The sequence below is a fragment of the Quercus lobata genome, chromosome 2 (assembly GCF_001633185.2).
Source record: "Quercus lobata isolate SW786 chromosome 2, ValleyOak3.0 Primary Assembly, whole genome shotgun sequence".
NCBI lineage: Eukaryota > Viridiplantae > Streptophyta > Magnoliopsida > Fagales > Fagaceae > Quercus > Quercus lobata.
In genome coordinates this window covers 62,458,269-62,470,262 of record NC_044905.1, presented here as the reverse complement: position 1 = coordinate 62,470,262, position 11,994 = coordinate 62,458,269, and the positions used below count along the sequence as shown (strand labels likewise).

The following is an 11,994-nucleotide window of genomic DNA, read 5'->3' as shown; positions in this document are numbered from 1 at the left end:
TAACTATATGGAACTATTTTTATGAAATCACTTTAAATATGTAAATATCTTTGCATCTAATGGTATGAAACAACTTATGCAAGAATTACAATCAATGTAATAAATAAATAAATGTATATATATAATTTATAGATATAATAGAATTTTAATTTATAGTATCTGCGCCATGATAATTGTTTTTTTTTTATTAGTTTAAAACACCAATTGGTTTTTAGTATAGACGAGATTTAAACATAGTTTTCTTATTTGAGAACAAAAAATTTTATTAACTAAGTTAACTAGAACTTATGGCTTGGATTAAATGTTTACAAAACATGAAATGTATTTATTGTTACGATTTATAACCCAAAAAAAAAAAAAAAAAATCTTAATCATGAAATGAATTCTATATGTTTTAGTGGACCTTGAACCCAAAAAAACAAAGTTTGACGAAATAGACAGAAGGCCTATTGGGCCTACATCGCTGAAATTCTGAAAGCCCAAATACAAGCCCATGGGCCAACAAGTAGAAATACCTCATCTCATCCGCAACCTTTTTAAACAGACAGCAGCGCTAGAGCTAGCTGCATCTGCATTAGCATAATCATCAAACAAAACAACCTGCGTCGCTTAGACGCACCGTTTTGAACCCTAACACTCACTTTTTTATTATTTTTATTTCCTCAACACAAACTTAGAGAGATTGATGGCGGAGAAGCCCCAACCGGTTCGTGTTCTGTACTGCGGGGTTTGCAGTATGCCAGCGGAGTACTGTGAATTCGGACCCGATTTCGAGAAATGCAAGCCCTGGTTGATCCATAACGCCCCGAACCTTTACCCGGATCTCATCAAACGTACTCATTCTTAGCCCTAATTTTTCTCTGCTTTTTTTTTTTTTATTTTTTATTTTTTAAAATATATATATTTTTCATTAAATATAATTGTTCATTTATTTTGGTGCGCAGTGTCGAATGCGAAGGAAGCTGATAAAGTTACCGAGCAGTTACAGTCCACTGGTATTTCTTCAGATGGAGCTACTCCTTCAGGTATTATCCCTTTGTTACTGTTTTTCTATTCTTTCATCATATATAATTTCCTGTTCATTTTTATTTATTTATTTATTTATTTATTTTTTCATATTTTAGTTATGCAATAAGCCTATATGTCCATCTGTGGGAATTGTTGTAACAGTAGTATGTGTGAAATTACGATGATGGAAAGTGATTAATATATTTTTGATAACCCTCTCCTTTTTCCGAGCTTGAGATCGGTCTATGAACAAAATATATGACACTAACCACAAATTCGGGCGGAGATTATGTGTTTAAAAACTGATGTGGTAGGATTTTACACATTGTATTTCCATTTTTGAATTCCAACACTACTAAGATCTTATATTTGATTTGCTAGTAATTGTTTTAGGTACTTTGTGTTCATCATCATGAACATAAGAGTACTTTTTCTGCCTTTAAAGGTGGCATGTTGTATTTGTTACACAATAAGTGGTCTTGGTGATGGGCTGATGTTGTACCTATCATAACTTGCCACCTCATCAAGTTTTTTAAAGGCGAAAGGTGACCTTGAGGCTCCAAGATTTTTTTACCGCCTGAGGCGTGAGGTAACAAAAAGGCGCTAGCCCGATTAAAGCAAGGTGCCAAATAAGAAATATAGTTATTATACATAGATAACTTAAATCTTATGTATCTAATATATTGAAATATTATTATCAAGTGTTTTGTATATATGTTGCATGAAGAAATTAGGTCGATTAATTTCAAAACAGGCTTACCACAGTTCGGGGCTTTAAGCTCTATTTATTATTCTAACAATAGGTTTACAGCAAGTTTATGTAAATTAATTAATCTAACAATTAAATTTTACAACTAGCCTTTGTAAATTGATTAATCTAATAATAAATTATACGACAAGCTTTTGTAAATTAATAATCTAACATTAGGTTCTACAAAAAAATTCAATAAATAATTTATCTTCCAATAAATTTTATAACGAGCTTCAGTTAAAAAAAACAATTACTGAGGCTCTTGCCTTAGCGCCTTTTTCATGGTTCAAGGCACTCGCCTAGGCTCTAAAGGCAAGCACCTCACTAAAGGCGCCTTGTCCTAGAGCCTTAGAGGCACCTTAGTAATGCCTCACCTTGCCCTGCCAGCCAATGACTACCATGGTCATGTACTTATTAGTGCTGTAGAATTTTACATGTATTTGGCGTGCTGAGCACACTGTCATCATGTAGGCTGCCACATTTTCGGACTGGATGATGTGGCTCTTCCAAGTTGGCTTCCATGCCATTTTGTAATATTTAATAGGCTAAAATATTGTTTTCTTCCCTAAAGTTATGTGCTATGCTCTGCCATAAATAGCTGACCTCTCTTTGTGATTTGCAATTCTATGGTTGAAAACTGAGAGAATGTGGATCAGCAAAAGAGTGAGGTCTAAAGGAATCACCCTTATCCTTTCTTATAATGATGCCTCCTGATTCCTGAATCAGCCGTGCCATTTTTGTTAGAGTCATCTGGGTTAATTGGCCAAACTCACATAAAAAGAGCCTCCCGTTTGCGAATAACAACTAGCAAACTTAATAGCTGTATTGGGTAATTTGAGAACATATTTTTTTTTTTGTGGGTGACCGTAACAAATTTTGTAGTGCTCTTAGCATTCACATGAGGCATCATTTGTAAGTGATTCTGGGCTTTGATTTGTTTTGTTGGACAGGGATACAGCCATTAGAATGAGCTATATCTGTTTTAAAAAATCACATCTGCACAAGAGGTTATAGCTGTATATTATTAGTTTAACTGGATACACTGTATGCTATTAAATGTCAAAATCATTGTCTTTCTAGTTTTGAAAGAAGATAATAATTCTTTTTTCAAGTTTATAAATATTTATTCATTTTCTATTTTGGCACTTTAAGGAAGGGTTCAAGGAGTTTAATACTTTTTTCTCTGCCCTTAGATGTGACATTTACAGGTTTCTTTTAATTGTGATGTTGTCTGACTGATTTTGGGTGGATTTAGACAATATATATGTTTAATGGTGTTATTCAGTTCTAGTTCTTTCCTAGAGTTTGGTTTCCACTTGCTAGTTCAAACTATACTGACATTCTTACCTCTCTCTTGGTGGGCTGTTGTGTGTTACTTCAGCACCAAAGCAAGAAGAAGTAAAACGTCTTCCTGGTGGAAAGATAAAGAAAAAAGTAAGTGCTTTGCAAATATTTCTTCCATTTGCTGTTTATGAACAAGCACTTTTGCATGAAACCAATAATGGAGTATTTGTTGTTGGGAAACATTGAGTTCAATATGATTGAAATTACTGTTGGATTCTTCTGTAGGAGAAGCAAGAAGTCGTTATTGAAAAGGTTATACGTAACAAGCGAAAATGCATCACCACTGTAAAAGGCCTGGAGCTTTTTGGTAAGTGATATGCTGCTTTAAATTGTAAAATTTTAATGTCGTCATCATAATGAACCCTGTTCCTTTGATTACATTCAGGTGTTAAACTTAGTGATGCTTCAAAGAAACTAGGGAAAAAGTTTGCTACTGGAGCCTCTGTTGTTAAGGTATGATAGGATTTGGCACTAAGTATGGATATCTGTTCTGGTGAAAATGGTTCTGATATATTTTAACATATTTTGAATGATAATGGGCCTTTTAAATGAAATTATCACTCATAAAAAAAAGTGCTTTAAATGATTGTTTCCACTTCCAGGGCCCAACTGAGAAAGAGCAGATAGATGTTCAAGGGGACATATCCTATGACATTGTCGAGTTCATTACAGACACCTGGCCTGATGTAAAATACCTAATCTCTTTCCTTAGATATTATGTGTTGGTTGAATGTGTGTGTTTTCCTTATCTTGTCTGAATTTAAAAGGCAATAACTTTATAGTTATTTGCCATTGCCTTAAGAAAGTCATGCCTTTTTGTAAGAGAGAACTTCAGCCCAACCTAGAGTGAACATGTAAAACTATGCTAGATTTGGCTGCCAATAATATATTATCAAACCAACCTTGCTTTTCTACCTAAGAATATTAGGTCTGTTTTCCATCAACTTATTCTTTGAGCTTTTTAGCTTATTTATTTATGCACAACTTTTTAAAGCCTCATATTTCTATGCACAACTTTAACCAACTTTCAACAAATAAGCAATTTGCAAAAGTTGCATCCAAACTAAACAAACTTTGGCCAAAGTATAGATCTTAGGCAAAATGATTATGCGTATTGAATGCTTGCTGTTCTTATTGTCTATTTATTTTGCTGATTTCCGTTGACAATGATTTGATAAACATTTTACTGGTATTGGAGACACACAAAAGTTGACCAGCTTTTTGGTTTGGGAGGCATGAGGCATGAATTTCATGTTCATTATAGCCTCAACTGGGTTTTTGCATGGGCTAATCCTTATTAGGGATTTGTTATCCTAATTTGTGGTGAGGACATTTGAGGATCATAGTTTTCATGCATTTATTCTACTTTTGAACTCAAAAAAAAAATACATGTAACTTAGAGCCAACAAAAAGGATGAAATCTTGTTTTTAACTAGTGCTGCTAATTCTATTTCTATCACTGTTTTGAAAACCAGACCATACTGGCCAATCTGACCGGTTCAACTGTGAACTCAGACCTTAACCAGCCCGGTCTAGCATTAACATCAGAAACCAAAACTGATTTTGAATGGTATAATCTGCCAGGGAGGTGGGGGTGGGGGCGGGGGGGAGGAGGACTTTCAACATGTATATTTATAAAGGAAGAAGCGTAACTTCTTTATGTTTTTAATATGAGAGTATGAGAGACTTCCAACAATTTTTTCTCATAACGAAACTAGTTGTACATTGAAAAGATGTTAACAATGTTTTACATATTTTAAATGAGTCACTCTTCACTTTTATCTTTAATTCTTAAGATGGGAAAATTCCGCATTAATATTGTACATCACAATTTTAAAAATGTAAGGCTGAATAAGCTTTTTCTTCTCAGTTAAATGGAAAAAGTAAAGTTAAGAGTAGTTAGGCTCATAAGTTATCAAGGCTAACAACATATCTTAATTAAAATATTTATTATTTATGACGTCAATGTACAACCACTAGTTGAGCCCCAATATGACCATAATTATCAGGAACCACTCCCTTTTTGAGTCCTAGGGACACAACAAAAATTCACAATAGTCCTTCTAGGTGATAAGCCTAATTTAGAATTTTTGTTGTGTCTCTAGCTTTATTGTTTAAACTATGGTTTCTATGTATACCTAAGGTATGCCTAAATTGGAAGTTTTTAATGTTGACTTTGGTTACTCCAGAGTTTGGATTAATGATAGAATAAAGGAATACAGTATTCTATTTATAGTTCCTAGTATATTCAAGGAGTTCTGTTTAATGATCAGGTATTACTTGTGATGATTTTGAAATTGATTATGATAGTGGCTGAAGAGATGTATTTGTCATTTGGTTATATGAAATGTTCCACAGTAACAGCAAAGGAACATTTAGAAGTGTTTTTGCACTGTTCTTTGTCTAATTGTTTTGGTGTGATGTGTTATCTTGATTCTACTTTCTGCTTGATCACCCTTTGGTTTTTTCCAGTTATGTTTAGGATCATATTGCATATTCTTTTCATAGGATTCTTTTTGGGTCAAAGAAGTTAAACTTATATCCGTGGTATGTTTATCTAAACCTAATTTCTTTCTCCCTTTTCTCAGGTCCCAGATACTGCAATTTTCTTTATTGAAGATGGAAGAAAGGTTCCAGCTGCTTAACTTTGAATCGTGGCATATAAATAAAATGTCGTGTGGTACCTTCCGTCCTGCCTGTGTGACTCCTAACCAGACTTGCTGTATCTCAGAGAGTATAGGGGCGCTGGACTATACTAGTTAATGTTTTAAGGACCTATGGCCAGTGAAAGTTTTTGCCTCTCTCTACAATCTCTTGTTACCTTTGTTGCCTAGAATAGTAAATGTCTTTGCAGTTTGAACTGCGTAATATATTAATGGATATCGGATTTGCTTTGCATAGAGGCAAATCTGAGTGCCATTTGCTTTTGTTGTGTATTCGTGTTGATATCTTATGGACAAGTATTAGAGTAGCTGCAAAAGCTGCCTAGTTAAATATTGAAAAAAGTTTACCTCTAAACCAGCCTAGAGGAATTTTCCTTCAACTTATTATGTGGCAGTTAAAAATATCATTTATGTGTAAGTTTAATCAAATATCTAAAATATTATTTAACTAAATTTAAGAATTAGTATGTATATTTACACTAAATTGAACGGTATTTATAGTATATAAATATATCAAGAATCTAACTACTCAATTTTCATTGTGATGATAATTCATAATATTCAAACCACTTAAAAAATACTTGAAATCTTAGTATATAAATATATCAAGAATCTAACTACTTAAATTTTCATTGTCATGATAATTCATAATATTCAAACCAGTCAAAAAAAAATACTCAAAATTCAATATAGCTTTTAAGTTGTAACCACCCAAAAAATATTTAGAAACCAAAACACTACCTAAATTGTTATAGAAACCTTTTTCAAAATTATTAACTAAATTGTTATAGAAACTCTAGGATTTTTCCTTTTTCAAATAAAATTGTTAACAAGGAATCATTTAAATGTATAATTAGATTGGATAGTACTACCTAAAAAGGTGTAAAACCTAACTATACCCTAACCCCTTACAAATAATTACAATTTAATGGATTGGATAGTACTACTCAAAAAAAAAAAAAAAAAAAGGATTGTTATATCTTTACCGGTTTTATAAAGTTAAAATAGTATTCACATGAGTATTAAAAAAAAAAAAAAAAAAAACCTAAATTGGTCTTAAAATATAATATATATAATGTATGCGTATGCATAATGTGTATCTACTATATTCATAATTGTATAGAGACATGTATATTAGTTATAAATTTTGCCCCCTAGGCCACAAGTCAAATCCTTATTCCACCACTGACTAGGACTTTGAGTTTATGTACAAAGGTTTTTATTCTAGATTGTAAAACTCTTTCTTAGTTTGCGTAGGTGTGTATTGGTTTTTCCTTAGAGAATTCTCCATCAATTTCCTACCTCATCAACGCATTGTGTGCCTCATGCTTTTATTACTTTTATTATTTTACTTTATGATATGGTGAGTTGCTGATTTGTGATTAATAAATATAATATTGTGGATCACATAATTGAGTTAAATTAGTAATTAATCAATAATTCAGTTGTTGTTTTGGAAAGGAATCTAAAGATTCTTTTTTTTTTGAGAGGCGGAATCTAAAGATTCTAAACCTAATTTAAACAAACAAAAGCAGTACAAAAGTTAGCTGCCCAAGGTTAGATGACCAACCGAATCTAAAATATATCGTCATTCCGTAGTCCTAATAGTTACAAAGAAATCTAGGGAATAAATGAGGTAAGCTTTTCTAAATTTTCTTGTCTTGGCTCAATCTAAGGAAAATCCAAACAACTTAATTTTTTTATTTTTTATTTTTAGTTTTTTGAGAATCAAACAACATAGTTAAGTTAGGGTCATTTTACTTGAACGACTTTTAGCATGTTTTTCAAGATAACTTTTTAGCTGGTTTTTGGTGAAATAACTTAGAGCGAATATATTGGATTATGCAAAATTTAAATCAAATTTAATCCAAAAAGCTTATTTTAGCTATAATCCATTCCACACATTGGTTTTCATCTTTTGCTGAGCTATGGCAAATAATAATCAAATTTGGCTATGCACTAGTATATTATTAATCCTCAATTAAGGATTTGTTTGGATATCGCTTATTTTGCTGAAACTGAAAATTTATTGTTGAAAGTATTGTAAATAAAGGTAAAAGTTAGCTGAAATAGTATAGTGAGGTCATGAATAGTACCAAAAAGTGTAGTAGGATTCATGAATAGTAGTAAAAATAAGCTGAATAATGAAATAATTTTCATTTTTCATTAGAATCCAAATAGAGGCTAAAACCTACAGCAGAGATGTCTTTCACTCTTGTGGAACATATTATTTGGGTCAAATATTAATATTTGTTCTTGATGAAGTGGATTGCTCAACATGCCTCCGTTAAGGTCCATGTTGGGCTAGATTGGCCCAGCCTAAGCGAATGCAACTTGTATAATGCATGATCCTAGTACAATACCTTAGATGCATGCAGTATAAGATGTTCATCAATTATAAATTCAACCATTGATTATATTGAATTTAATTATCTTTAGGAAATATAATATTGCTTATACTTTAACTGTTATCAATACAATTATGTATTTTAATTTAGTTAGGGAATATAATGACCTAAGTTTTATCCTTAATTTTATTCCTATTATTATTATTATAAGCCTACTTGAGTAAAAATGATTGATGAGGATACTATGATTCCTGTCAATGTTTATTTATTTAATAAACAATGAATGCCTATAAAGCCTACCATATTTTATTAACACTACAAACCCACCAGGGAAACAAAACAATGATTGAAACTGTTATTATTAACACACTTTGGGGTACAACCACTTTATAGTTGGTCGTGTGAATATGTGATCATAGAAGTAGATATGAACTAAATAAGAATCGTAATTGTCTCAAACATAATAATAATAATAATAATAATAATAATAATAATAATTAATAAGCACTGTAATGGAGAGCTGCCAATCTTTTTTATATTTTGAGAACCCTTTATGTTATCTTCACATGGGCAGGCCCAACCGCGGTGATATTCTGATGTCATTGGGATTATTCGTTTTACAGATCCCAAGAGGGAAAAAGAAGTTTTGTCATGATCTTAACTTTCGACAATCAATTATGAAAAGGAAATCAAAACGTTCTTATTTGGAATTTGAAAATTTTAGATACAAACCAATATCATTTAAAGAGTTTTCTATTTTATGGGCAATTTGGAAGTCTTAAATTCGAAACTTACCAAAATTTTAGAATCTATGAGAAAAATTAAGTGAAAAAAAAAAAAACTAATTTGAAAGGGAAAAAATTTATTTTAGAAAAGTCTCAGTTGGCTAATGCCAGTTGGCCACCAATTTATGGAGAGAGATATTGGCAAAGAAAGAAAAGTTATCATTAAAAGAGGTTTTTATTTATTTATTTATTATTTTTAAAAACAAAGTCTATTTGTGAGGATAGGTTGAGTATGTAACCTTTCGAAAAATTTCTCATTTTTTTTTTTTTCAAAAAAGTAAAAAATATTTTCCACTCCATTGGATTTATTAACATCAATAGTTTATAAATGCTAATCAACGATCATCTATGGAGAGAGACATGGGCGAAAGGAGAAAACTTATTATAATAGAGTTAATTTCGTGGTTTAGAGTTCATTGGTGATGATATTAAAAAATGTTTTTAAAAGGGAAAACGTTTTTCATCAAATTGGGTTTGTTTTATGTTAACCATATAAACCGTTTTCTATTATACCTTTGGACAAATAACATGAGTAAGAGCATTCATATTTGGTGTGTTAAAATAGCCCAAAAAACGATCAACATTTGGTGTGTTATAGATAAATTTTTCTTAACTTTTTGTTACAGTAAGCTACTATTTTTGGTTATTACTATAGCAACAAACTAAGCACAAAAAATTATTTTTTTATTCAATTTTCTCTCTCCTGTATGCATAAAGAAATAATAAAGAATAAAAAAATAATAATTAAATAAAGTAGTAAAATAATAGAGTATGAGATGTAGAATATATTGTTAAATGGTATACTATAAAATAGATAAAGTAGTTTATTGGTATGCTAAATGCTAAATTTTTTAGTAGAATGAATGTGAATGCTCTGAATAAGTACCATTTAGGATCAGCTTAGTAGTAGGGTCTATATAATTATATATAGACTATATATCTTATCATTTGAAATGATAAAATTTGATGCCCAACATGACAATGCTACATTTAAGTCTTGAGTAAGTAGATTTATAAACATGGAGAGAATGTTATGTCACAGTATTTTGAGAGTACCAAATAATTTTCTTATAAGCATTACGAACTCATGATTTGGAGTCTTTCAAGTCAAATTTTCAAATATAGGAGCCGGTTTCAGGTTGCAAACTTTCTGTCCACTGTCATCCATATCAAAAACACGATTTAACAGCACGGTACAGACCAGCCAGACCCACCATTGTTTTTTTCTCATTTTATCTTGAAACTTCCTTAATGTGAACGCTTTCTTTCTATCCTTTGAAATTTGGAAATGGTTCAATCATGTTTGTCACACCTTTGCCTGGATTAGTTCATCATGTTCACATCCTATAAGTGCTTGGCAAGGGCTGCGCATTTTCACAAGGAAAGAGACAAAAAAGAAAAAAATGTACATACAATACACATCAGTTTAACGAGTAATCATCAAGATTGCGCTATTGGATTTTCCCAAGCACATAAATCAATTTGCTCTGATTGTCCTCCTCTTTGTCCTTATTAGGGCACTTGATTTGTACTTTTTTTTTTGTTGTGTGTGGATGTAACAAGGATTTTATGAAATGATTGTGATTTGGATTTTTTTCCAGCACCACTTCTATTCTTACTCCGCCATATTGCCAAGAAAGAAAATACATGTGTTAATTTGTGTCTTCCAATAGTGCGTTCTAGGAGTACAGCATTATTGGATTGGAGTCTATAAGTAAGGGCAAGAACTAAAGCACTAAATTGTTTTCTTTTTCCCCCTTTTATCATTGCTTGCATTAACTACTTAGAGAAGAGTAGGTCCTATACCTTTCAGAGTTTTCTGCAGCTCCAGTGTGAAGTTGGACAGCAAAGTTTTAAAACAAACCCCCCACCCCCTCTTCCTCTCTCATAGGGCCACGTATAGTGTTCATATATATGTTAGGGTTTATACTTCAAAATCCAATTTATTGGCATGTTATAAATAATTAAATTGTTTAATTATATGAGATTATTTGTAAATGAACTAATTGGACATTATCATAGTTCTTGAGATGCATTGTATGCGATTTATTTACAAAAGATATAAATCACAAGTTCCTTATCTTGTAAACTCAAAATGTAGTACGTAGTCGGCGATGAAATTAGGCATTTCTTCTGTGAAGACTATAGCACATCAATTAATATGGTTTGTCTTAATCATGGAAGTTGAGACTTTTAGTTGATATGTTGATATGTCTTAAGTGTGTAAGACATATTGAACTAGACCGCTGTGAGATTAATAATTCAATTAACAACTGTCACTTGAATAATAAATCTCATGACTTCTAATTTCATAGACTCTCAATTTTAAGAGGATAGTGAACCCTATCATGAAATGTAGGTTACTTTGATATATCAGGAGTGAGATATAATTTAACGGTAAAAACCTCAGTATGTTGGGTAACCGCACATAGTGTTGAGAGAACACATATTCTCAAGATGAAATCCATAATCTCTTTCTATAGAGACACAAAATATCTCCTTGAGATAAGTTTAATGGGAACTGGTTATTCAAGACCGACCACTTTAGTAAAGAGTTACAAGTTTATATTTATTGAAATTAGATTTCATAAATATGAATAACTAAAAGATTAATTTGGGGACTAAAGGAATAAAATAGTTGTTTACAAAGTGACAATTTGTTATGAATTTGTTTACTATGGATATTTCATGGAGTGGACAAATGTTTTTTTTTTGGAGAAATAAGGGGCTAAATGATATCATAATAGAGTCTTGGGATATAATTTATTAATATGGCCTAGAGTGCAATTATATTTCCATAGTGGTACTTGTTATATAATTAATGGTAACTCTGGGCTCGTCAAGAGTTGACAGATAAGCCTGGTGCCCATTGGAGTTAGAGCTTTATTTGTCCCTTTGGTCTCATCCCAAGTCACACACTAAAGCCCAATTGGGTTGGCCTAAAAGGCTAACCTAATTAGATAATCAGTTACTCTATTTAATAAGAGTTATTAAATAAATAACCGCCAAGACAATTAACATGTATGTATGATTAAAAGAAGAGAAAAAGTTTTTTCTTTGCAATATCTTTTAAATACACTTTTATTCAAGGGAAA

General features: G+C 31.5%; 1 protein-coding gene across 1 annotated transcript; it reads left to right on the top strand.

Annotated features, from left to right (window-relative positions):
• Positions 1–554: 554 nt before the first annotated feature.
• On the top strand, positions 555–6,146 carry LOC115976105 (translation machinery-associated protein 22). The gene is made up of 7 exons (XM_031097209.1): positions 555–833; positions 945–1,025; positions 3,141–3,193; positions 3,329–3,410; positions 3,489–3,556; positions 3,706–3,789; positions 5,692–6,146. Exons 1-7 carry the CDS (start codon positions 686–688, stop codon positions 5,746–5,748), a joined length of 573 nt encoding a protein of 190 aa, XP_030953069.1. The 5' UTR covers positions 555–685; the 3' UTR covers positions 5,749–6,146.
• The last annotated feature ends 5,848 nt before the right edge of the window (positions 6,147–11,994 follow it).

Excerpts from the sequence above, each read along its gene's own strand:
- LOC115976105 (XM_031097209.1), top strand. The coding sequence starts at position 686 with ATGGCGGAGAAGCCCCAACCGGTTCGTGTTCTGTACTGCGGGGTTTGC. Across the intron at positions 1,026-3,140 it reads AGATGGAGCTACTCCTTCAG|CACCAAAGCAAGAAGAAGTA; the intron begins GTATTATCCCTT and ends GTGTTACTTCAG. Across the intron at positions 3,411-3,488 it reads AAAAGGCCTGGAGCTTTTTG|GTGTTAAACTTAGTGATGCT; the intron begins GTAAGTGATATG and ends GATTACATTCAG.